Source organism: the organism of the source record quoted next, unplaced genomic scaffold, assembly GCF_019419815.1.
Source record: "Pyrus x bretschneideri cultivar Hongxiangsu unplaced genomic scaffold, Pyrus_bretschneideri_v1 Contig12, whole genome shotgun sequence".
Lineage (NCBI taxonomy): Eukaryota > Viridiplantae > Streptophyta > Magnoliopsida > Rosales > Rosaceae > Pyrus > Pyrus x bretschneideri.
The window spans coordinates 6,049,174-6,074,192 of record NW_025999413.1 but is presented as its reverse complement, the minus strand read 5'-3'; the positions used below and the strand labels follow the sequence as shown (position 1 = coordinate 6,074,192).

The 25,019-nt window shown below is 37.2% G+C and overlaps 5 protein-coding genes and 1 long non-coding RNA gene across 10 annotated transcripts; 1 reads left to right on the top strand and 5 right to left on the bottom strand.

Annotated features, from left to right (window-relative positions):
- Positions 1 to 1,196: 1,196 nt before the first annotated feature.
- LOC125474425 (cellulose synthase-like protein B4) lies at positions 1,197 to 3,044 on the bottom strand. Its single transcript, XM_048578166.1, has 4 exons — positions 2,923 to 3,044; positions 2,158 to 2,311; positions 1,976 to 2,087; positions 1,197 to 1,713 (listed from the first exon to the last, which is right to left on the bottom strand). Exons 2-4 carry the CDS (start codon positions 2,161 to 2,163, stop codon positions 1,511 to 1,513), a joined length of 321 nt encoding a protein of 106 aa, XP_048434123.1. The 5' UTR covers positions 2,164 to 2,311; positions 2,923 to 3,044; the 3' UTR covers positions 1,197 to 1,510.
- On the bottom strand, positions 2,806 to 6,954 carry LOC103944558 (cellulose synthase-like protein H1). 2 transcript variants are annotated; one of them, XM_048578157.1, is made up of 9 exons: positions 6,594 to 6,954; positions 6,175 to 6,508; positions 5,801 to 5,926; positions 5,160 to 5,276; positions 4,837 to 5,049; positions 4,626 to 4,755; positions 4,359 to 4,528; positions 3,854 to 4,204; positions 2,806 to 3,608 (listed from the first exon to the last, which is right to left on the bottom strand). In XM_048578157.1, the coding sequence occupies exons 1-9, from the start codon at positions 6,848 to 6,850 to the stop codon at positions 3,063 to 3,065; spliced, it is 2,244 nt and encodes a 747-aa protein (XP_048434114.1). In that variant the 5' UTR covers positions 6,851 to 6,954; the 3' UTR covers positions 2,806 to 3,062. The 2 variants fall into 2 exon arrangements, with proteins under 2 accessions (XP_048434114.1, XP_048434113.1); XM_048578156.1 differs by having other exon boundaries at positions 4,620 to 4,755; positions 6,594 to 6,950.
- Positions 6,955 to 7,971: 1,017 nt separating this feature from the next.
- LOC103944556 (putative pentatricopeptide repeat-containing protein At1g10330) lies at positions 7,972 to 9,869 on the bottom strand. Its single transcript, XM_048578460.1, is given in 4 exon segments — positions 7,972 to 9,117; positions 9,119 to 9,282; positions 9,285 to 9,522; positions 9,828 to 9,869. Coding segments are annotated over 4 exon segments (1,470 nt in total). The 3' UTR covers positions 7,972 to 8,091.
- Positions 9,870 to 11,579: 1,710 nt separating this feature from the next.
- Positions 11,580 to 14,656, bottom strand: LOC108866552. The gene is made up of 4 exons (XM_048578165.1): positions 14,564 to 14,656; positions 13,806 to 13,982; positions 13,612 to 13,735; positions 11,580 to 11,923 (listed from the first exon to the last, which is right to left on the bottom strand). The coding sequence occupies exons 1-4, from the start codon at positions 14,564 to 14,566 to the stop codon at positions 11,889 to 11,891; spliced, it is 339 nt and encodes a 112-aa protein (XP_048434122.1). The 5' UTR covers positions 14,567 to 14,656; the 3' UTR covers positions 11,580 to 11,888.
- On the top strand, positions 11,818 to 13,100 carry LOC108866553. Its single transcript, XR_001952428.2, has 2 exons — positions 11,818 to 11,957; positions 12,772 to 13,100. It is a non-coding gene; the product is annotated as an uncharacterized LOC108866553 (long non-coding RNA).
- LOC103938817 (cellulose synthase-like protein H1) lies at positions 14,177 to 24,348 on the bottom strand. Of its 4 annotated transcripts, none has more exons than XM_048578158.1 (9): positions 24,064 to 24,346; positions 23,645 to 23,978; positions 23,269 to 23,394; positions 16,861 to 16,977; positions 16,557 to 16,769; positions 16,291 to 16,426; positions 16,046 to 16,209; positions 15,504 to 15,854; positions 14,177 to 15,252 (listed from the first exon to the last, which is right to left on the bottom strand). In XM_048578158.1, the coding sequence occupies exons 1-9, from the start codon at positions 24,318 to 24,320 to the stop codon at positions 14,707 to 14,709; spliced, it is 2,244 nt and encodes a 747-aa protein (XP_048434115.1). In that variant the 5' UTR covers positions 24,321 to 24,346; the 3' UTR covers positions 14,177 to 14,706. The 4 variants fall into 4 exon arrangements, with proteins under 4 accessions (XP_048434115.1, XP_048434116.1, XP_048434117.1 ...); XM_048578159.1 differs by having other exon boundaries at positions 16,046 to 16,206; XM_048578160.1 differs by having other exon boundaries at positions 16,046 to 16,206; positions 16,297 to 16,426; positions 24,064 to 24,345.
- Between the last annotated feature and the right edge of the window lie 671 nt (positions 24,349 to 25,019).

The window sequence follows — 25,019 nt, the reverse complement described above, 5'->3', positions numbered from 1 at the left end:
CCTTTGGGTTTTGGTTTTTAAAATAAATAAAAATAAAAATAAAAAGGGTTATTGGGTTTGGGCTTCAAGGGGTTAACAGACCTAGGGTCGGAGTTCCAAATTGCCCAAAGGCCTAAAGACAAGGGTTTGGGTTTGGGTTGCCCTAAAGCTTTGGGCTTAGGGTTTAGGCCCAAAGGCCTAGTTTAGTTTCTTGCCGGAAAAGGAGGACGAGGCTTCCCATGCTCTGGTTAATGGCCAACCCACAAATTAATGTACGATCTAACCCCAAAAAGGAAGGTATGAAATAGAGGAAGATGATTTGTACCTTGAACACGTCGAATGGTAGCCGGATCTTTGCTCGAAACTCACGGGCTCGCTGAAGGAACCTCCTAGGTTTCCTGGGTTTCACTGTGCTTCACAAAGATGAGGCAGGAAGAGGGGTGGTCCTCTCGAGTAAATGGTGGTGTCTATGGACCATGGGTTCGAAGGTTTGTGTGGGTGTGTTGCTGGTGTGGGTGAGGGCAGAGGGAGGGAGTTATGTGGGAGTGAGAGAGAGAAATGAGAGTGAGCTGAGAGACTTAGGGAGAAGAGAGAGAAGAGAGGTGATGGGGGTGTAGGAGCTGCCACATGGCAGAAAAAGAAGGGGGGAACCAAGTGGAACAAAAGTAGAAGGTGGGCCCTTTGGCACACCAATTAAGGTTTAAAAGCAACCCATTTCAAAGCAAACATCCCAAAATTAGTGAAATTACAAAAATACTCTTTTTGTTTTGTAAATCCCAGGACGGATTGTTACAGAGGTTTGGTGGGTGCATAAGAGAGAAGGAAGGGAGCGGGGTAGATGGGTAGATGTGCAGGGAGGTTGGTGCAGGGAAGAGAAGAGAGGGAGAAGGAGGGAGGGGTCGTGAGGGGTGAGGTAGGATGCCTAGGAAAGATTTTTTTTTTCTTTCAATTTTTAATATCCACGTGGGTTCATATTGACACGTGGCCCCCAGTCATTGTCTACGTAGGCGTCATGTCATTAGTTAACAGAGGTTCTGATAGAAAACTTAACGGATGTATGAAAGTGTCCCAGAATTATGACTTTAGTTACTAAACTGGGATGAAAAAAACTTCATGTATCAAAGGTTGAAAATAAAGAAACTTCATAATAGTAAACTGAGACTAACCCTACAATCAATTACCAATCGTTATCCTACCTAAAATATTCATAAATTAAGACTCAAATGATCATAATATGCGCACTTTTACCGCCACAATCCCTTTGCTTCCAAATGGATCATCTTTCAAAGTGTCGTGTAACATTTGGGCAATCTGTACTAATGTGCACCTTCTTTTCATGCTTGAAACCAAGCAGTAGGCACATTGCATGAAGAATGATCTTTGGATTGTTGGTGTACATGTCGCAGTCCACGTTTAACATAAATGGGGCATTTGTCATAACACCCGAAGAGCCTCGTCTATGTATATAAAACTAATTCAAAAAATTAGTCACTAGGTATAAAATCTTAGATTTTACACTAGCTAATTAAGCCTAAGTACAACAGTAATTTACAAATTTTACAAATGTATTGGAAAAGAGAGATGGTAACATTTTCTTAGTCAAGCAAATAATTCTCACCAAAGTGTTTATAGCGCCAGCTTTGTAATGATGTGCGTGAATTGGATGCTTCTTCCTGGCTACATAACCAAGTGCACCAGACCATGAGAAATTCTCCTTTTGTTCTCCCATATCACCTGTACAAAAATTAATTCACATTAATGATAGAAAGTTTATTTAGGTTTCACTAATTAAACCTAGAGGAATAGTTGTAGGAGACCACGATATTAGTCGTCGGCCAATTGTTTAGCATATATAATCTAAAAAACTGAATAAGAGCTGATATTGTTACTCCATAAAAGTCATCATGCATATATATATATATATAACTTTACCAGTGAAACTAAATTTAAATTTATTGGGAGGTTTTTTCTTGTAGTATGAATTAAAGAAAAAAACCTTGATTATAGTGGGATGGTTCCTGCTGTCTATGAGTGTCACTAGAAAAATTAAGAGGAGCCAATTTTTGGACAGCATCTTCAATTTCTTGGCAGAGCTTTTCATACTCATCCTACAAAATTAAAGATAAATACATCATACATATATACAGATTCAACTAAGCATATAAGGCCAAATCCTACCTTCATTTTTTGTCCATTCTTGAAGGAGTCCTGATGGACTATAACTTTACAAAATGGGATTGAACATGGTACTCTTTGCAAAAGGGTACCCAACGCTTAGCAAACGCCGAGGCTTCAAGGAGAGAGTAGAGAGTGAGAGGTGAACACCCATCATCTGATGCATAGCAAGCTAGCTTGGGAGTTGGATAATGAACGGCTAGAAGAGAGAGCACTGTGTTCACACTAATGATGATGGCTCCAGCTATGTCACAAACAGCTCTTCATTGGGAGAGATTTTTTTATAAAGCCTCAAAGGTTCCTTGAGACTCTAAAATGAATTATATCTACCATTTTTCCAACCTCATATAGAGCCATTCACTGAGAATGTTCTAAAAACACCAAAAACAAAGCATACACAACAAAATTAAAAAAGTACTGCAAGAGGGGCTTGGGTCTATCCTTGTCCTCATGTGAAGATGTTCTCTTTTGCAACATTTCACTACATGACAAGTTCTTTATGGAATAGTGATTCAATTTTTAAACACATGACAAACATTAATTGGTTTAGTGACGCCATTTAAATTATGAAATGGTTGCAAGAGAAAATATTTCTTTGTGTGGCTCCACCACTAGTCCCAAAGTTAATCACATGGGAATGCTTAATTATATAGTAAACCGGATAAGCATGTGATATCATATATCTTCTAAAGGATGTTTTACTAAGTTGAAATTGTAGCATACACTCTACAGAATTACATACTAAACCTAAGAAGGTAGTACTACCACCGTTTATGGTTTAGAAGCATGAGAGCTAGCAACAGTTTCCGGCAATGCGCACTTCAGCGGTTGTAAGCGGTTGATGAGATGTGAGACCCACTTGCATCAACGCTTGACAACTAGTCATAATTGAGCTTAGGGGCATCACTCTAATTTCTACACAAGGTGTAGAACAGTAGCGTCAAACCAACAGACTTGAATATAGTGGATAGGGGAATTCCATACTTCCCAGTACCAAACAACCCTTTCAAAAATGGCCAGAGGCATAACACCAACCACACACTACTTATAACCTCCAAGGGGCCTGACCCTAGCTTGTCTTGATCTTGCGGCCGCAGACCCAAGAAAGCAGTAGCAAGCGCGGTTAACTGCACCAGCAAAATAGTTGTGGGAGGCACGAAAATTGGAGACGTGTCAAATGTGAATCTGCCAGCTTCACTATCTTCAGAGCCTTCATCACTTGAAGTAGATTGATCTTTTTTGGTAACTTCAAAGACTGTCTCAGTTATCCCTAAGAGCTTGAGTATGACACCAATAAATCCAAATAACCAAGCACTCATTACAGTTATTCTTCCCATTCTTTGGTTATTCCACCATGCTCGGATCGATAGACCGGTTTGAAGGTGCTCCAATAAAGTGTAAATATGGTAAAGGACAAAGAGAGCTATGGGTATATAGTAGGTTGGTTCTTGGCCCTGCATTACACATTTAGATCTAAAGCGATTAGAAAGAGTAAAAACTCTTGAACAATGATGACTCTAATATCATCAAATTTGTTCACCAAATATTGTAGCAATGTATATACAGATTTTCTTGATATATGAACAATTGAAACATTGCCACCATTTTAGCAAAAGAACTTGATAACAACCCGATTAGTAAATATTTTACATGCATGAACAGTACAATATTAAAGGGATGTGGTATATATATCTCTCACCTTGGGTAAGAAATGTGTGTTGGTGATGATACTATAAGCTGGCAAAGCAGCATAACACAGCTCAGGAATACAACGTAGGCCCCAAGAAAGGACCCAGAAGTAACACAAGAACATCCTAAATTGGAGATTTGCAAATAGAGTGCCAAATATGGGACAATTTTTACTAAGCAGGATTTCAAGCAAGCCTGTTGCCCATCTCTTCTGCTGGGTCATGGAATCAGGACCACCTGTAGGTGCACATCCTAGAAACGCCGGTGGGTCTGGTGTACAAAAAATAGAATTCCAACCTTTGTTATGGATTGAAAGGCCAGTAAGGATATCTTCTGTTGTTGATCCATACCTCCATCCCACCTAAGCAAGATAGAGATTGAAAAATGAAATGAAACTCGGAATTGGAAGCGACGCTGCAATTAACCGTAGTAGTACCGAATCCTATCTTAAGTTTTTAAATCTCAACTAATGTGACAAAATTTTATTGATACAAAACAATATTTCATCAATGTACCTTTATACCCCAATTGGTGCCATATTCGTACTCACATTCTCCAACTCGGTGTGCAGCCTCAATGGATTTCGAAGACATGTTTACACATTCTGTATTCCCTTGCAAGGCATCACCAGCTGATTTGGTGAATTCTTCTGAAGTCCCAAAATTTTTAAGCATTTCTACTTTTCCTGCCAAAAAAACAGTAAAACTAGGATCGATCATGCATTCATTGAGTTTACACATCAGGTTTTAGACATTTAATTTGATTTACCAAATTACCACTACCAATATTAGGGTATCTTTCTCCGGTTTTGGTATCAGTAGGGGATAGACCATAGATAACTTTTCGTCTATGAACACATCCTGTTCCCGCATAAATAGGGCCTTGAATTCCTGCTATTCCATGCCCCACAAACTACCATGCATGCATACATAGTAACAGTTATATTATTTAGTTAGCAAATGAAAATCTGACAAAATTGATTTTTGTGTGTACCTTCCACAAAACTACCATCTGATTCCCAAATGGATCATCCTTGAGTCCATCATAGAAGATCTGTGGAAACTGAGCAAACGCATTTTTGGTTTCGTTCTCGGATCCGAGCAACGTACACATTGCATGCAACATAATGTTTGGGTTGTTGACAAACATATCGCAGTCTACGTTCAGCATGAAGGGTGCATTGGTCATTAACCCAGAGACTCTAGTCTACAATCAATAAATTAGTGATCGATTAATTGATCAACTGGTTAAAATTAAATAATTATTAGATATATATATATATATATATATATATATTGAAATTAAACTCATGGTACCAAAACATTCATGGCCCCGGCTTTGGAATGATGGGGATGCTTTGGCCGTTTTTCTCTTGATATATATATCAAATGTGGCGGTCCATCTGAAACATCTTCCTTGTTCTCCCATAGAACCTTCAAAATATAAAATCATCTAATCAATCAGTTTTCTATCTAGTTAGTGTTTTAAAATGCACCCGATCTCCTTTTTGGTTTTTCTTTTTTTGTTTTTGGTTGCAAAGGGAATCAAGCCATCTTAATTCTAACTCATTTCACGACCCACCTCAATTGCTTGTTTCAGATTAGTTTTAATTCGGCAAAGGAAAAATAGCTAGGAAATTCGGTCCATCTAAATTTTTACAGTACGACAAAACCGTAGTATATTGCAGGTGAAGGAGTCACGGGATTGATACAGTTGTAAATGGTCCTAGTTCGGGTATCTTTGTCTAGTTCTTACATCATATAGATATTTTTTGTGTCTGTCTCTGTATCTTTCGGGATAGATATAGTATGTACCACTATATATGTATATATATTTCATAGTTCATATGCTTTATCTAACATACATTTTTCCAAAAATTGAAAACGTTGCTTTGAAGAAAAGCCACAGCGCAGAGGATAAAGGGGCAGAAAGTTTCAGAACATTGAGCCGTATATACCTTGATAATTGTTGGGTGATTATTACGTTCTATATTTGAAAAAACTGGGAAGTCTTGGCTAACATCGAATGGAATAGATTTTCCCACCGCATCCTCAATTTTGCGGCTAAGCTGCTCGTACTCATCCTTCAGAACATGAATACAAACAAGTTCATTTGTCATCATCAGGTATATATACATAAAATAGACAAAATAACAAAAATAATGTTCTCTTGCCAAACAGTCGAAAGTATAAAATGTTGCTACATATTGTGAATATGAATCACTAATCAAGTTAATTATTCTTTTCTGAATATGTGGTATTAGATTCACACAGTCGCAACATATATAAGTATTTTTCTGGTAATATAAATCAAATTGAAATTATTGGTCACCTTCAATAATCTCCATTCTTGCTTGAATTCACTCGAGTCATTACTGGAAAAGGTTGTATTATTATTTGAGAAGTATCTAAAAGGAGCTCTAACTTGAACATTGTATTTCTTGCAAAATGGAACCCAAAGCTTGGCAAACTTTGATGCTTCCGAAAGCGAGTAGAAGGTGAGAGGAGAACAGCCATCATCAGATACATAGCAAGCTAGCTTGTTTGTTGGGTAGTCCACAGCCAACAGAGACAAAACAGTGTTTATGGTAATAATAGGTGGTTCCAACTCCGAGTTTGCAGTTGTCACAAACATGTCCACCGGAGGGAGTTCATGCTTAGAAACCCTAATTATCAACAAAACTACATTATCATCAAAAAGTTCCATATATAATTAAGCAATACATAAAATGAGATGATGTGAATAGATACCGTTGTAAGAGGCGGTCAGGGTAGGTTTTATATTCGACAATGTTCCATTTGTTGCTTATGGTGATGACCCAATTTAAGGTGAACGAGAGCTCACACAGGAAAGCAATGAGCCAAGTGAAACCATGGTCGTTGAAAGAGAGAAGACGATGAACGAGGAGTGAAAGGAGGAGGAAGAGGATTATGAACTCAATGACTTTATGCAGAGTGTATCTAAGCTCTATTCTTTCGTGTAGAGGGAGTGAGTTTTGGTTAGCCATTGGAAAAATGTGAAGAAAATTTATGTGGCTTGGTTTATGCAAAGTGTAGTGAGGGTGGTTCAGCAGCCTGGCTCAATGTTAATTGGCCGGCATCTCTACATATTTATACTGGTATAGCTAGTTGGTCCGTGACTTCTGCGGTCTGCTTGTTTTCTGAGTATGTGGCATACGATTATTGTCTAATAATATTGTGTTGAAAGCATATCCACAGTTGATGTATATATCTTTATTTATAAATATTATATATTCTGTGTCCATGACATATCAACTATGCTAGTTATTCAAATTAAAACATGTGAACAGTAACATCACCGGACTCTCAAAAACTGCTCGCAGATTGCGTGGCCATGGTTATAAAATTTGTCATAGGGCCGCCATATTCTTTCCAGAGAGTTCTTATGGGAGTCCAAGTTTTTAGGATAATTTCAAATACTTGATTTTTGTACGTCCTCGGTCTCCATTTCTTCATCTCTACCTTATTACTTTATTTCTGAACCAGATGACTTCTTATCTGATTCATTCTTTGAAGAGCTCAATTCAAATACGGCCTTTCATTTCATTATAATTTTATTCAACATATATATATGTATATATTATTACCTTCAAACTTTTGGGGACTGGAGAACATGACGTAAGGACTGATATCTTTTTTGGGTCGAAAACGTAAGGACTGATGTCTAACTCTTCCAATAGGAACACATCAAAACCTTTAAAGTGCACGTCTTTTTTTATTTGTATAGTGTGGATGGAATCAAAATAATTCATTTAGAGAAAAACTTCTGACAGCTTCAGACGTGCGTCACCATTAACTTTTGATAATAAAAGTGTGACTCACAGTTCATCAACTGCTCACTGTCACTCATTCGAAGCTAAAAAAATTTACGTCTCAAACACTGCGTCGACTTAGATAATAATATTCTTTCTTAGAAAGTGGGGACTCCCCAGCTAGGACTAACAACGTGACAGATTGAGATTCTGTTCCATATGACGCCAAGGGGATGGAGAATGCAAGTCATTTCTTCTGGAGTCGTTCAAAGGGACAAGTTATGATAGTGGTTCAATTCGTGCCAGTTGTTCTCAAGCAAGCAGGACCAACCATATATTTTGTTGCTAAAACCATATTGGAGTCGCAAGGTAAAATTGTAAATTCTGAAATTCCAATTTTTCTACACAACTTTAAATGGCTAAGACACAAATAGTTAGATAATTAGAAATTCAAGAAATTATCAGTTTCCCTAATTCTAGTTTACATCAATCATACTGTAGGCCGGAATTTTCCGAATTCCAGCTACCACCATTGTTTTCCTCACAGCTGCAGCAAGATCCCATCTCTCCTTCCCAGCATTAATGTTTGACAAAACTACGTACCGTCCACAGTGTTGTGGCTGCAACTCGAGAAGTTTCTCACCAACTTCATTTCCCAGCTCAGCAGTCCCATGAATCTTACAAGAACCTAAAAGAGCCCCCAATACAGAGGCATCAGGCTCGAAAGGCATGCCCTTAATAACTTCAGTTGCCTCCCAAAACAGCCCTGCTCTGCCCAAGAGGTCAACCACACACCCGTAGTGTTCCATTATCGGCTCAACCCCGAAATCATTTGTCATCGATCTAAACAATTCCAAACCAAACTTCACCAGTTTTCCCCGAGCACATGCTGTAAGAACTGCGACAAATGTAACCTCATTAGGCTGCAACCTCTCGATCTTCATTTTTTCAAACAAGTCCAAAGCCTCCTTCTCTTTACCATTCAAAGAAAGTGCAGAAATCATCACATTCCAAGTACAAACTTCTTTAACTACCACTTGCTGGTACACGTATCTGGCGCTGTTCAAACAGCCAGTCTTCCCGTAAAGATCCACCAATGCAGTCCCCAAAAACGCAGTCAATTCAATCTCATTCCTAATAACATGCCCATGTATTTGCTTCCCCCAATAAATAGATCCCCACCCACCCAAATTAGCACAGGAAGAAAGCACACTAACATAAGTAGCTTCATTTGGCTTCACAAAACAACCCATCACATTCTCATGATTCATCATCATCTGAAAAAACCGAATTCCCTCGCTAAAACACCCATCTCTTCCAAACCCGTTTATAACGCTTGTCCATGAAACCACGTCCCTTTCCAGCATGCCTTCAAATAGCAAAACAGCAGAACCCATATCCCCATTCTTCCCAAACCCATTAATCATCGCATTGCACGCAACCACACATGGTTCAGACATTTCCTCAAACACCTTACGCGCATCGCACAATTTACCAAGCTCGAGCATAGAAGCTCACAAACGAGGTCTGTATAAAAGGGTCGCGCAAAACGCCGCGTTTTACGACTTGGGTATGAAGGGGAGAGCCCGGACAGGGCGATGAGGAGGAGGAAGAGGTGGCTGCGGGGGCTTTGATAAGCGGAGGGAATGTGTGGCTGTTGGGAGGGCTTGGTGGGCAAGCATGTGGATGAAGAGGAGGAGGGTCTTGCGGGGTTGGCCGAAACCGAGATGGGCTCTGATCAAAGCGTTGTAGAGGAGGGTTGGCATCCATTTGGAAGCGGAGGGTTTAGGGTTTTGGTTGTGGAGGAGATGACCGTTGGTGATTAGGCGGGAATGGATCTGTTTGATTTGGTTAGGGTGCTTGAGGAAGCATTGGAGGAGTTGAAGTAGAGACTCAGGGTGATGACTCTGGCATAACAGCAATTCATGTGTATCAAAAATTGTGCTTGCTATTTTATCTTATTTGTTTTAAAACTAATTATAAAATTGGGTGAGAGGGAGAAGGGAAGGGTGAAAGAGGAATGCTCAGGTGTATGAGAATTGTGTTATCACGCTTTAGTCTTATATCTTTATTTATACAAGTCATGATGAGTTGGGAAATTTTATTTGAACTCATCTAACCTTCTTTTACACCCAATTTACTCTCCACACTCATATTATTTTTAATTAACGAATTAATATCTCTTTGAACCCAAATTTATTACCTAAAGTACCTTACCAACCCAATTAAAAAGTATATTTATCTTTACACCCATTATAAAATAAAATCTCAAAGAAACTCGAAAATAAAAAATCTTCTGAGTCATTTGTCTCCCCTCCCACCTTGAGCTCTTTAGAAACAGAGCTTTTTGTTTTTCAAAATTTTCTCTGCATTTTTTTGCTGCATCTTATTTGATTTTTGATAAAGTTTCAAATTTCTATTGGAGCTGCGTACAACATTATAGCATTTTCCATGGCTGTTGGTTTTTATTTGTTTGTCTTTTGGTGTTTGTGTGTGTTTGTTTTTTGCTGCAATTTTTTAATTTTATTTGATGAAAGAAATTCATCTAACCTGCACTCACTAACATGCACTACCCCAAGCAATTTCTTAGAAGGAAAACAAATGTCAATTAGAACTCCAACAAATTTGTAATATGAAGTTGAAGTGAAGGGTTTCATATAGGAGTACAAGCTAGCACGAAAACAACTTTCGCTTTCTGATATGCCAAAGCCAAACAAATTACTAATACTTCTCCTTTCCATAGAAAGGGTCTTATATATCAATACTTTGATTACAACTGTTGTAGAATGTTGACGAAAAAAAAATTGAAACCCAAATACTCATCTTTCTACAATCTAAGAAAAATTGAAATCAGACGAACAAAAATTTTCATAAATCGAGCCATACTTTAGTTGGAGAATTCAAGACTTCAAAATCACCATCCATCAATTAAAAAAGAAAAATTGTTTTTCTATATAAAAACTATTAGGGTTTTAGAAAGAATGAACACAAGATAAACAATGAGTAATGATAAATTTAATTATAGTGTGTGGGTTTATTGATAAATTTTAATTTTATTATTAATTTCATTTTGTACCTGATGATAATTATGCAATAGGGTAAAAGGATAATGTACATTTAAAATTTAAGTTAGGTGTAGAAAGAGGTTACATGAGTTTAAATAAAATTTTCCTAATGAGTTTTCTTACCTTAAAAGTAGTACAAAGTGTATGAATAATGATTACATTCCTAATTATTAATTCGATTCATAACAATATTGATTGTCACCATTTTGCTTTTGTTTGCTAAACAAATTGCATCAGAGAGAATCGAACTTGGAATATAAAGTGTATGACTAAATACATTTAACATTAAAAGGTCCAAATCAAAATTGACATTCAAAAGCGATAGTAGTAGTATTTCTTAATTGAAAAGTCAATTCTAATTGGCACAAATTGACAACCATTTCCTTTGCTGCCAAAATTGACAACAACTTCAAATCATTTTCTAATTGATTATTAAATGATTTTTATTTTTTATTATTATTTTTGTTCTAAAACTATTTATTATACTATAATAATAGTTTAATTTGACATATCAGATACAGAACAAAACATTAAAAGATATCAAAATGTCACATTCGTTGTTATATCCAAATTTTATATTTAAAATTTGGCATCTCCATTGAAAATTCTTTAACTTTTTTGTTTTCTTCCCCTATTTTTATATTAAAAACCGATGTAGGATGATTATTTTGAAATGTCTATAACATCTCTATTCAGCTCCTCTCCCTTTCCTCTTCTTCTTCGTTTGTCATGGGCCACAAAAATCAGGTCTTGGGTTGTCAAATAATCAGCTCGGCCCAAATACCATTGCAAACGATGAAATGACCTCGTGAACGTGTTTTATTCCGTCCACCGACAGTTGAGAATATTCATCTATTAAAATATGCCACGGCATTTTCACTTAACGACCCAAACAACTCTGAGGCAGAATTCTCTATCCTTCTATTTATATTCTCTTTCATCTTCTCATTTCATACATTATTTTTCGTCTTATTATTTATATAAAAAAATTAATATAAGATGTTGACGAGTTTAACGAAGGTATGAAAGAATAGAGAGATTAGAAGGGTAAACAACCTCCTCCAACGACTCTCGCTGCTTTTGCTACTGGTAGTGGTCTGCGATCAGCAGCTTCCCGAGCCTTCTTCTTCTCCAAGGCCCTCCCGAACTCCACTGCCACTTCCTTCTCACCCATCCGGACTCTCTCGCCCTCTGCCCTTTCTCTCTTCTCAGTGCGCGCCATGGCCGCCGGCTCTGCTGCCCCCTTCAACAAAATCCAAATCCAAAGAGACGACACCGTGAGTATTCGTTCTTTTGAACTCTTTCCATTTTGTTTTTTTACTGTTAAATTCCGAGGGACTTTGTGCACTTTTTTTCTTTGACAATTATTCATGGGAAATGGGAAAAAAGGAACTGGATTCCATCCCGATTCATTTTGTGGGAATCCTTATATTTTAGTCATTCATCATGTATTTTGCAGTTAAAAATCATTTGACTTTTTTTATTTAAAATTAAACACAAATAGTATCAGACGAAAACTAATCTCACGATACACGATAAACAGATAAAATATAAGTATTCTAAAATCCTCACAAAATGGATCCGGAGTAGATCCCTTTCCTGTCAAAAACACCCCATCAACTATAGGTACTAGGTACAAACATTCCAAGTGCTTGATTGGTAAAAGAAAAACTAATCATCTATCTATATTTTGTGCTCTAATTGATTTGTAGTAGTGAAATTTATTTGGTGCCCTTCTTTTGTAACACAGTTGGGTTTTTTTTCTTAATTATTGAGTTTGAAAGTGTTTTAATCTAGAATACAATGTAATGTTATCAAGACGTATGCGAAAATTTCTTACATATATGTATGTATTAGGGAGGAATCGAGATTGCTTTGTGTCAATTTTTGGACATCTATGTGTTGGAGTAATTGAAATATATCCGTCCATGGAAATATATCTGTCCATATTCTAGTTCGAATTTCCATTTTAGATTAGATTAATTTAGTGTCAACAATCTATTGAATTAAAAAACGAACTTATGCAATGGTTGGAAATAACTCCTAGTGAACCTTATTTCTAATTTGTTCTTCTTTGAGCATAATGACCAGACATTTGATGCATATGTTGTTGGCAAAGATGGTGCTCCGGGGATTGTCGTGCTTCAAGAGTGGTGGGGTGTGGATTTTGAAATTAAGAACCATGCTGTCAAGATTTCTCAACTTGCTCCTGGATTCAAAGCACTTATCCCTAAGTAAATTCGCTGAGCTTACGTTAACCCTTGCTAATATTGTGTGTGTTTGTTGATTTATTTGCTGCATCTCAATGCTAAGTATCTTCTTGCTTCTTTTTCTAGTTTGGTACCCATTTGGTGTGATTCGATTTTGTAATCTAATATTGAATATTACCGTTATTAGAGTATTTTCGGAAGTGGATAAAAGGGTGAGCGAGAAACTACGAAAGACTTGATCCTACTCAAGGGTACGTATACGTAGGCAGTCTAACAGAGGTTAGGCGCAACCTTAAGTAATCAAGAATTTATATTTAGTTGGGAATTTGAACTAAGAGAAGGAAATGGTGATAAATTGAAAATATAATCGTATGTTTTGGTAAGGGAATTATGGTTATAGGTCATGTGTGGGACTAAGGATTTAATTAAAGAATCGTAATTAATGGTTGTTAAATAAACAAGAGTTTAATTTGGGCCTATCACCAATATTATTTTCCAAAATAAATATTTCAGGACATGGCGCTACAACAATATTAGTCGTCAACTAACTCAATATTAGTCGTCAACTAACTGTTTAGTATATAATCAGAAAATTTGAATAAGAGCTGTTATTTTCACTCCATTAAAGTCATCATGCATATATATATCACTTTACCAATGAAACTAAATTTAAATTTATTGGCAGGTTTTTTCTTGTAGTATGAATTAAAAGAAAAAGAACCTTGATTATAGTGGGATGGTTCCTGCTGTCTATGTGAGAAAAATCCAGAGTCACTAGAAAAATCAAGAGAAGCCAATTTTTGGACAGCATCTTCAATTTTTTGGCAGGGCTTTTCGTACTCATCCTACAAAATTACAGATAGATACATCATACATATATACAGATTCAACTAAGCATATAAGGCCAAATTCTACCTTCATTTTTTGTCCATTCTTGAATGAGTCCTGATGGACTATAACTTGATAAAATGGGATTGTCAGAGAAGTATCTGAACGGTGCTCTAACTTGAACATGGTACTATTTGCAAAAGGATACCCAACGCTTAGCAGAGGCTTCAATGAGAGAGTAGAGAGTGAGAGGTGAACACCCATCATCTGATAAATAGCAAGCTATGTCACAAACAGCCCTTCATTAGAAGAGACTCTTTTTTAGAGCCTTAAAGATTCATCAAGACTCTTAAATGAGTTATATCCACCACTTTTCCAACCTCATATAGAGTTACTCACTGAGAATACTTTAAATTAAAACACCAAAAACAAAAGCATACACAACAAAATGAAAAAAAAAAAAAAAAAAGTACTGCAAGAGGGGCCTGAGTCTATTCTTGGCCTCATGTGAAGGGGTTCCCTTTTGCAACATTTCACTACATGGCAAGTTCTTTATGGAATAGTGATTCAGTTTTTAAACATGTGGCAAACATTAATTGGTTTAGTGATGCCACTTAAATTATGAAATGGTTGCAAGAGAAAATATTTCTTTGTGTGGTTCCACCACTAGTCCCAATGTAATCACATGGGAATGCTTAATTATATAGTAAACCAGATAAGCATGTGATATCATATATCTTCTAAAGGATGTTTTACCAAGTTGAAATTGTAGCATACACTACAGAATTAGATACTAAACCCAAGAAAATTTTGGTTTTCGATGGTGAGCGCTAGGGTAATACTACCATCGTTTATGGTTTAGAAGCGTGAGAGCTAGCAACAGTTTCCGACAATGCGCACTTTAGCGGTTGTAAGCGGTTGATGAGATGTGAGACTCACTTGCATCAATGCCTGACAACTAGTCATAATTAAGCTTAGGGGCATCACTCTAATTTCTACACAGGGTGTAAAACAGTAGCGTGAAACCAACAGACTTGAATATGGTGGATAGGGGAATTCCATACTTCCCAGTACCAAACAACCCTTTCAAAAATGGCCAGAGGCATAACACCAACCACACACTACTTATAACTTCCAAGGGGCCTGACCCTAACTTGTCTTGATCTTGCGGCCGCAGACCCAAGAAAGCAGTAGCAAGCGCGGTTAACTGCACCAGCAAAATAGTTGTGGGAGGCACGAAAATTGGAGACGTGTCAAATGTGAATCTGCCAGCTTCACTATCTTTAGAGCCTTCATCACTTGAAGTAGATTGATTTTTTCTGGTAACTTCAAAGACTGTCTCAGATATCCCTAAGAGTTTGAGTATGACACCAATAAATCCAAATAACCAAGCACTCATTACAATTATTCTTCCCATTCTTTGGTTATTCCACCATGCTCGGATCGATAGACCGGTTTCAAGGTGCTCCAATAAAGTGTAAATATGGTAAAGGACGAAGAGAGCTACGGGTATATAGTAGGTTGGTTCTTGGCCCTGCATTACACATTTAGATCTAAACGTTTAGGAAAAGTAAAAACTCTTGAACAACGACTCTAATATCATCAAATTTGTTCACCAATTAATGTAGCAGTGTACATACAGATTTTCTTGATATATAAAAAAATGAAACATTGCCACCATTTTAGCAAAAAAAAATTGATAACGACCCGATTGGTAAATATTAATTTTACTTGCATGAACACTACAATATTCAAGGGATGTGGAATGGTATATATATCTCTCACCTTGGGTAAGAAATGTGTGTTGGTGATGATACTATAAGTTGGCAGAGCAGCATAGTACAGCTCAGGAATACAACGTAGGCCCCAAGTAAGGGCCCAGAAGTAACACAAGAACATCCTAAATTGGAGGTTTGCAAATAGAGTGCCAAATATGGGACAATTTTTACTAAGCAGGATTTCAAGCAAGCCTGTTGCCCATCTCTTCTGCTGGGTCATGGAATCAGGACCACCTGTAGGTGCACATCCTAGAAACCCCGGTGGGTCTGGTGTACAAATAATAGAATTCCAACCTTTGTTATGGATTGAAAGGCCAGTAAGCATATCTTCTGTTGTTGATCCATACCTCCATCCCACCTAAGCAATATAAGGAATTAACAAAGAAAAAAAAAAATATGCACAGATAGAGATTGAAAAATGAAATGAAACTCGTAATTGGAAGGGACGCTGCAATTAACCGTAGTTGTACCGAATCCTATCTTAAGTTTTTAAATCTCAACTAATGTGACAAAATTTTATCGATACAAAACAATATTTCATCAATGTACCTTTATACCCCAATTGGTGCCATATTCGTACTCACATTCTCCAACTCGGTGTGCAGCCTCAATGGATTTGGAAGACATTCTTATACATTCTGTATTCCCTTGCAAGGCATCACCAGCTGATTTGGAAAATTCTTCTGAAGTCCCAAAAGTTTTAAGCATTTCTAGCCAAAAAAACAGTAAAACTAGGATCGATCATGCATTCATTGAGTTTACACATCAGGTTTTAGACATTTAATTTGATTTACCACTACCAATATTAGGGTATCTTTCTCCGGTTTTGGTATCAGTAGGAGATAGACCATAGATAACTTTTCGTCTATGAACACATCCTGTTCCCGCATAAATAGGGCCTTGAATTCCTGCTATTCCATGCCCCACAAACTACCATGCATGCATACATGGTAACAGTTATATTATTTAGTTAGCAAATGAAAATCATGTTTATTCTTCATATATAAGCTTTGATTTATGGACCGTCATAAAATCTGACAAAATTGATTTTTGTGTGTACCTTCATCAAAACTACCATCTGATTCCCGAATGGATCATCCTTGAGTCCGTCATAGAAGATCTGTGGAAACTGAGCAAACGCATTTTTGGTTTCGTTCTCGGATCCGAGCAACGCACACATTGCTTGCAACATAATGTTTGGGTTGTTGACAAACATGTCGCAGTCTACGTTCAGCATGAAGGGTGCATTGGTCATTAATCCAGAGACTCTAGTCTACAATCAATATATTAGTGATCAATTAATTGATCAACTGGTTAAAATTAAATAATGATCAGATATATATATGAAATTAAACTCATGATACCAAAACATTCATGGCCCCGGCTTTGGAATGATGGGGATGCTTTGGCCGTTTTTCTCTTGATATATAAACCAAATGTGGCGGTCCATCTGAAGCATCTTCCTTGTTCTCCCACAGAACCTTCAAAATATAAAATCATCGAATCAATCAGTTTTCTAAGCTATCTAATTAGTGTTTTAAAATGCACCCGAGCTCTTTTTTGGTTTTTCTTTTTTTGTTTTTGGTTGCAAAGGGAATCAAGCCATCGTAATTCTAACTCATTTCACGACCCACCCTCGCAATTGCCTGTTTCAGATTAGTTTTAATTTGGCAAGGGAAAAATAGCTAGGAAATTCGGTCCATCTAAATTCTTACAGAACGACAAAACCGTAGTATAGGTGAAGGAGTCATGGGATTGATACAGTTGTAAATGGTCCTAGCTAGGGTATCTTTGTCTAGTTCTTACATCATATAGATATTTTTTGTGTCTGTCTCTGTATTTTTCTGGATAGATATAGTATGTACCACTATATATATATATATATTTCGTATTTCATATGCTTTATCTAACATACATTTTTCCAAAAACTGAAAACGTTGCTTTGAAGAAAAGCCACAGCGCAAAGGATAAAGGAGCAGAAAGTTCAGAACAATGTGCCGTATATACCTTGATAATTGTTGGGTGATTATTACGTTCTATATTTGAAAAAACTGCAAAGTCTTGGCTAACATCGAATGGAATACATTTTCCCACCGCATCCTCAATTTTGCGGCTAAGCTGCCCGTACTCATCCTTCAGAACAAGAATACAAACAAGTTCATTTGTCATCATCGAGTATATATACATACAATAGACAAAATAACAAAAATAATGTTCTTTTGCCAAACAGTCAAAAGTATAAAGTGTTGCTATATATTGTGAATATGAACCATTGATCAAGTTCTTTTCCTGAATATGTGGTTTAAATTCACACAGTTGCAACATATATAAGTATTTTTCTGGTAATATAAATCAAATTTGAAATTATTGGTCACCTTCAATAATGTCCATTCTTGCTTGAATTCACTCGAGTGATTACTGGAAAATGTGGCACTATTATTTGAGAAGTATCTAAAAGGAGCTCTAACTTGAACATTGTATTTCTTGCAGAATGGAACCCAAAGTTTGGCAAACTTTGATGCTTCCGAAAGCGAGTAGAAGGTGAGAGGAGAACAGCCATCATCAGATACATAGCAAGCTAGCTTGTTTGTTGGGTAGTCCACAGCCAACAGAGACAAAACAGTGTTTATGGTAATAATAGGTGGTTCCAACTCCGAGTCTGCAGTTGTCACAAACATGTCCACCGGAGGGAGTTCATGCTTAGAAACCCTAATTATCAACAAAACTACATTATCATCAAAAAGTTCCATATATAATTAAGCGATACATAAAATGAGATGATGTGAATAGATACCGTTGTAAGAGGCGGTCAGGGTAGGTTTTATATTCGACAATGTTCCATTTGTTGCTTATGATGATGACCCAATTTAAGGTGAATGAGAGCTCACACAGGAAAGCAATGAGCCAAGCGAAACCATGGTTGTTGAAAGAGAGAAGACGATGAACGAGGAGTGAAAGGAGGAGGAAGAGGATTATGAACTCAATGACTTTATGCAGAGTGTATCTAAGCTCTATTCTTTCGTGTAGAGGGAGTGAGTTTTGGTTAGCCATTGGAAAAACGCGAAGAAAATTTATGTGGCTTGGTTTATGCAAAGTGTAGTGAGGGTGGTTCAGCAGCCTGGCTCAATGTTAATTGGCAGGCATCTCTACATATTTATACAGGTATACCTAGTTGGTTTGTGACTTCTGCGGGATGCTTGTTTTCTGAGTATGTGGCATACGATTATTTTCTAATAATATTGTGTTGAAAGTATATCCACAGTTGATGTATATATCTTTATTTATTAATATTATATATTTTGTGTTCCATGACATATCAATTATGTTGCTTATTCAAATTAACACGTAAACAGTAATGCCAGCGAACCCTCAAAAATTGCTCGCGGTTGCATGGCCGTGGTTATAAAATTTGTCACAAGGCCGCCATATATATTCATTCCAAGAGTTCTTATGGGAGTCCAATTTTTTAGTATAATTTCAAATACTTGATTTCTGTACGTCCTCGGTCTCCATTGGTTCATCTCTACCATATTACTTGATTTCTGAACAAGATGACTTCTTATCTGATTAATTCTTTGAAGAGCTCAATTCAACGAGCCCAGATCCTCTCCGGATCCAAAAAATCTGAGCCTAAGGATCAAATGATCCGAATCGTTGAAATTTGATCCAACGGCTACAAACAGGAAGCCCCTATAATAGTTATAATAATTATAGTCGTTGGATTACATTTCAACGGTCCGGATCATTTGATCTTTAAGCTTAGATTTTTTAGATCCGGAAAGAATTTGGGTTTCAATTCAAATATGGCCTTTTCTTTCATTGCAATTTTATTCAATATATTTATGTATATATTATTACCTTCATACTTTTGGGCAACTGGAGAACATGACGTAAGGACTGATGTCTAACTCTTCCAATACGAACAAATCAAGATTCAAAACCTTGACAATACACGTCTTTCGTGTTGTTATTGTGTGGATGGATTCAAAAGAACTCATCTTACAGAAAAACTTTTGATAGCCTCAGACATACGTCGTCATCAACTTTGAATAATGAAAATGTGACTCACAAGTCACAATTTCATCAACAGCTAACTTTGACTTATGCAAAACCGAAAAAAATTTACGTCTCAAAAACTTGTCAATACAAATTATTAATATTCTTTCTTAGAAAGTAGAGACTCCCAACTAGGACTAACAAAGGACGTCCCACCTCTCCCCTATCAAGTGACAGATTGAGATTCTATTCCATGAGATAAATCTCTTATACTAAGATCACCGAATCAAGTGATCCGAACCTTTTAAATTTCATCAAACGGTAAAAAATTATTACGGTTATTAAGGGATTCAAACAGGTGAGCCGTTGGATAAAATTTGAAAAACTCAAATCACTTAATCCGATAATCTTGATGAAAGAGATCCGGAGAGAATCTCTTCTCCTGTTTCATATTACACCAAAAGGATGGAGACTGCAAAGTCATTTCTTTTGGAGTCGTTCAAAGGGACAGGTTACGGTAGTGGTTCGTTTCGTGCCGCTGGCTCTAAGCAAGCAGGACCAACCATATATGTGTGTATTTTTTATTTTTTTTTAATTGACCAAAAAAAAAAAAAAAACCATATATTTTTTTTGCTAAAACCATATTGGAATCGCAAAGTAAAATTGTAAACTCCGAAAATCGGAAATTTTCTACACAACTTTAAATGGCTAAGAGTCTAATACACAAATCCATAGCTCATTAGAAATACAAGAAATTATCAGTTTCCCTAATTCTACTTTGTATCAATCATACTGTAGGCCGGAATTTTCCAAACGGCATCCACCATTGTTTTCCTCACAGCTGCAGCAAGATCCCATCTCTCCTTCCCAGCATTAATGTTTGACAAAACCACGTATCGTCCACAGTGTTGTGGCTGCAACTCGAGAAGTTTCTCACCAACTTCATTTCCCAGCTCAGCAGTCCCATGAATCTTAAGCCTGGTTTGGTATGAGGTGATTCTGAAAAAAGCTGGTATCAAAAAAAGTTGAGAGCTGTTTTTGTGTTTGGTAAACATTCAGCTTCAGTTTTCTTTCACAGTTTTAGGTGAAAAAAAGCTAAAAACAAGAAGCTGCAAAACCTAGCTTTGAAAAACCGGTTTTTTTTCACATCTGTTTTACATAAAAGTTTACCAAACACTATAATACTGCTTTTTTTTTTTTTTTTTCAAAAGCACTTTTACAAAAAAGTTTACCAAACACTCTGCTACTTTATTTCACAGCTGCTTATTCTCTCACAGCACAGCAGAAGCAGTTTTTTTTTCAAGCACAGCAATACCAAACCAGCCCTTACAAGAACCTAAAAGAGCCCCTAATACAGAGGCATCAGGCTCGAAAGGCATGCCTTTGGTATCGTTTGGTATGCAGACGGGACGGGACGGAACGGAACGAAGCGGGAGCAAAGATGCCCTCGGATGGAAACAAGGAGGAAGAAGAAGGAGACGGAGAGGTTATAATTTTGTGTTCCACAGATGTGGAACGAGTCGTTCTAGGGGGGTGAGGTGGAACGAAAATCCACCCAAAACTCGTCCCGTGGAACAGCTCGTTCCACCCGTTTTAGGCGCACCAAACGTGGGACGGAACGCCTTGTCTCACTCTGTTCCGTCCCATCCTACGTACCAAACGGTACCTTTAATAACTTCAATTGCCTCCCAAAACAACCCTGTTCTGCCCAAGAGGTCAACCACACACCCGTAGTGTTCCATTGTTGGCTCAACGCCAAAATCATTGGTCATTGATCTAAACAATTTCGAACCAAACTTCACCAGTTTTCCACAAGCAAATGTTGTAATAACTGCGACAAATGTAACCTCATTAGGCTGCAACCTCTCGATCTTCATTTTTTCAAACAAGTCCAAAGCTTCCTTCTCCTTACCATTCAAAAAAGTGTAGAAATCATCGCATTCCAAGTACAAACTTCTTTAACTACCACTTGTTGGTACACATATCCGGCACTGTTCAAACAACCAGTCTTCCTGTAAAGATGCACCAATGCAGTCGCCAAAAACGCAGTCAATTCAATCCCATTCCGAATAACATGCCCATGTATTTGCTTCTCCCAATAAATAGATCCCCACCCACCCAAATTAGCACAAGAAGAAAGCACACTAACATAAGTAGCTTCATTTGGCTTCACAAAACAACCCATCACATTCTCATGATTCATCATCATTTGAAAAAACCGAATTTCGTCGCTAAGACACCCATTTCTCCCAAACTCGTTTATAACGCTTGTCCATGAAACCACGTCCCTTTCCAGCATGCTTTCAAATAGCAAAACAGCAGAACCTATATACCTATTCTTCCCAAACCCATCAATCATCGCATTGCACGCAACCACACATGGTTCAGACATTTCCTCAAACACCTTACACGCATCGCACAATTTACCAAGCTCGGCATAGAAGCTCACAAACGAGGTCTGTATCAAAGGGTCGCGCAAAATGCCACGTTTTACGACTTGGGTATGAAGCGGAGAGCCCAGACGGGGCGACGAGGAGGAGGAAGAGGTGGCTGCAGCGGCTTTGATAAGCGGAGGGAATGTGTGGCTGTTGGGAGGGGCTTGGTGGGTAAGCATGTGGATGAAGAGGAGGAGGGTCTTGCGGGGTTGGCTGAAACCGAGATGGGCTCTGATCAAAGTGTTGTAGAGGAGGGTTGGCATCCATTTGGAAGCGGAAGGTTTAGGGTTTTGGTTGTGGAGGAGATGACCGTTGGTGATTAGGCGGGAATGGATCTGTTTGATTTGGTTAGGGTGCTTGAGGAAGCATTGGAGGAGTTGAAGTAGAGACTCGGGTGATGACCGTGGTATAACACCAATTCATGTGTATCAAAAATTGTGCTTGCTATTTTATCATATTTGTTTTAAGGAAATTGTTATTAGCACTCCAAAAATCTCATTCTACACTCCAAACTTTCTATGTTAGGAAAAAAAATACACTTATGAGGAGTGTGAATGAGATTTTTGAAGTGCCAATAACACTTTATATAATATATATAATGGAAATTGTTATTGACACTTCAAAATTTTTATTCTACACTCCAAACTTTCTATATTTAGAAAGAAAAATACACTTGTGAGGAGTGTAGAATGAGATTTTTGAAGTGCCAATAACACTTCCCTTGTTTTAAAACTAATTATAAAACTGGGTGAGAGGGAGAAGGGAAGGGTGAGAGAGGAACGCTCAGGCGCATGAGAATTGTGTCCTCATGCTTTAGTCTTATATCTTTATTTTATACGAATCATAATGAGTTGTCTTACCTTAAAAGTAGTACAAAGTGCATGAATAATGATCACATTCCTAATTATTAATTCAACTCATAACAATATTGATTGTCACCATTTTGCTTTTGTTTGCTTAACAAATTGCATCAGAGAGAATCGAACTTGGAATCTAAAGTGTATGACTAAATACAGTTAACATTAAAAGACCCAAATCAAAATTGACATTCAAAAGAGACAGTAGTAGTACTTTTTAATTGAAAAGTGAATTCTAATTGGCGCGAATTGTGAATGGTCCTAGCTAGGGTATCTTTGTCTAGTTCTTCCATCAGATAGATATTTTGTGTGTCTGTCTCTGTATTTTTCTGGATAGATAGAGTATGTATCACTATATATATTTCATGGTTCATATGCTTATCTAACTAACATTTTTCCAAAAACTGAAGAAGTTGCTTTGAAGAAAAGCCACAACGCAGAGGATAAAGGAGCAGAAAGTTTTAGAACAAGGAGCCGTATATACCTTGATAATTGTTGGGTGATTATTACGTTCTACATTTGAAAAAACTGCAAAGTCTTGGCTAACATCGAATGGAATAGATTGTCCCACCGCATCCTCAATTTTGCGGCTAAGCTGCTCGTATTCATCCTTGAGAACATGAATACAAACAAGTTGATTTTGTCATCATCGAGTATATATACATACAATAGACAAAATAACAAAAATAATGTTCTTTTGCCAAACAATCGAAAGTATAAAATGTTGCTATATCTTGTGAATATAAACCACTAATCAAGTTAATTATTCTTTTCGTAAATATGTGGTTTAGATTCACACAGTCGCAACATATATAAGTATTTTTCTGGTAATATAAATCAAAATTGAAATTATTGGTCACCTTCAATAATGTCCATTCTTGCTTGAATTCACTCGAGTCATTACTGGAAAATGTTGTATTATTATTTGAGAAGTATCTAAAAGGAGCTCTAACTTGAACATTGTATTTCTTGCAAAATGGAACCCAAAGCTTGGCAAACTTTGATGCTTCCGAAAGCGAGTAGAAGGTGAGAGGAGAACAGCCATCATCAGATACATAGCAAGCTAGCTTGTTTGTTGGGTAGTCCACAGCCAACAGAGACAAAACAGTGTTTATGGTAATAATAGGTGGTTCCAACTCCGAGTTTGCAGTTGTCACAAACATGTCCACCGGAGGGAGTTCATGCTTAGAAACCCTAATTATCAACAAAACTACATTATCATCAAAAAGTTCCATATATAATTAAGCAATACATAAAATGAGATGATGTGAATAGATACCGTTGTAAGAGGCGGTCAGGGTAGGTTTTATATTCGACAATGTTCCATTTGTTGCTTATGGTGATGACCCAATTTAAGGTGAACGAGAGCTCACACAGGAAAGCAATGAGCCAAGTGAAACCATGGTCGTTGAAAGAGAGAAGACGATGAACGAGGAGTGAAAGGAGGAGGAAGAGGATTATGAACTCAATGACTTTATGCAGAGTGTATCTAAGCTCTATTCTTTCGTGTAGAGGGAGTGAGTTTTGGTTAGCCATTGGAAAAATGTGTAGAGGGAGTGAGTTTTAGTTATTCAAATTAAAACATGTGAACAGTAACACCACCGGACTCTCAAAAACTGCTCGCAGATTGTGTGGCCATGGTTATAAAATTTGTTATAAGGCAGCCATATTCTTTCCAGAGAGTTCTTATGGGAGTCCAAGTTTTTAGGATAATTTCAAATACTTGATTTTTGTACGTCCTTGGTCTCCATTTCTTCATCTCTACCTTATTACTTTATTTCTGAACCAGATGACTTCTTATCTGATTCATTCTTTGAAGAGCTCAATTCAAATATAGCCTTTCATTTCATTATAATTTTATTCAACATATATATGTATATATTATTACCTTCAAACTTTTGGGCACTGGAGAACATGACGTAAGGACTGATATCTTTTTTGGGTCGAAAACGTAAGGACTGATGTCTAACTCTTCCAATAGGAACACATCAAAACCTTTAAAGTGCACGTCTTTTTTTATTTGTATAGTGTGGATGGAATCAAAATAATTCATTTAGAAAAAAACTTCTGATAGCTTCAGAAGTGCATCACCATTAATTTTTGATAATGAAAGTGTGACTCACAGTTCATCAACTGCTCACTGTCGCTCACTCAAAGCTAAAAAAGTTTACGTCTCAAACACTGCGCCGACTTAGATAATAATATTCTTTCTTAGAAAGTGGGGACTCCCCAGCT

Excerpts from the sequence above, each read along its gene's own strand:
- LOC103944558 (XM_048578156.1), bottom strand. The coding sequence starts at position 6,850 with ATGGCTAACCAAAACTCACTCCCTCTACACGAAAGAATAGAGCTTAGA. Across the intron at positions 4,756-4,836 it reads AGATGGTAGTTTTGTGGAAG|TTTGTGGGGCATGGAATAGC; the intron begins GTACACACAAAA and ends CATGCATGGTAG. Across the intron at positions 3,609-3,853 it reads ACACACATTTCTTACCCAAG|GGCCAAGAACCAACCTACTA; the intron begins GTGAGAGATATA and ends TGTGTAATGCAG.
- LOC125474425 (XM_048578166.1), bottom strand. Across the intron at positions 1,714-1,975 it reads ACCATCCCACTATAATCAAG|GTGATATGGGAGAACAAAAG; the intron begins GTTTTTTTCTTT and ends ATTTTTGTACAG.
- LOC103938817 (XM_048578158.1), bottom strand. The coding sequence starts at position 24,320 with ATGGCTAACCAAAACTCACTCCCTCTACACGAAAGAATAGAGCTTAGA. Across the intron at positions 16,210-16,290 it reads ATACCCTAATATTGGTAGTG|TAGAAATGCTTAAAACTTTT; the intron begins GTAAATCAAATT and ends TGTTTTTTTGGC. Across the intron at positions 15,855-16,045 it reads GCACCAATTGGGGTATAAAG|GTGGGATGGAGGTATGGATC; the intron begins GTACATTGATGA and ends TATATTGCTTAG.
- LOC108866552 (XM_048578165.1), bottom strand. Across the intron at positions 13,736-13,805 it reads AGAATGGACAAAAAATGAAG|GATGAGTACGAAAAGCCCTG; the intron begins GTAGAATTTGGC and ends GTAATTTTGTAG. Across the intron at positions 11,924-13,611 it reads ACCATCCCACTATAATCAAG|GGGGCAGCAGAGCCGGCGGC; the intron begins GTTCTTTTTCTT and ends ATTTTGTTGAAG.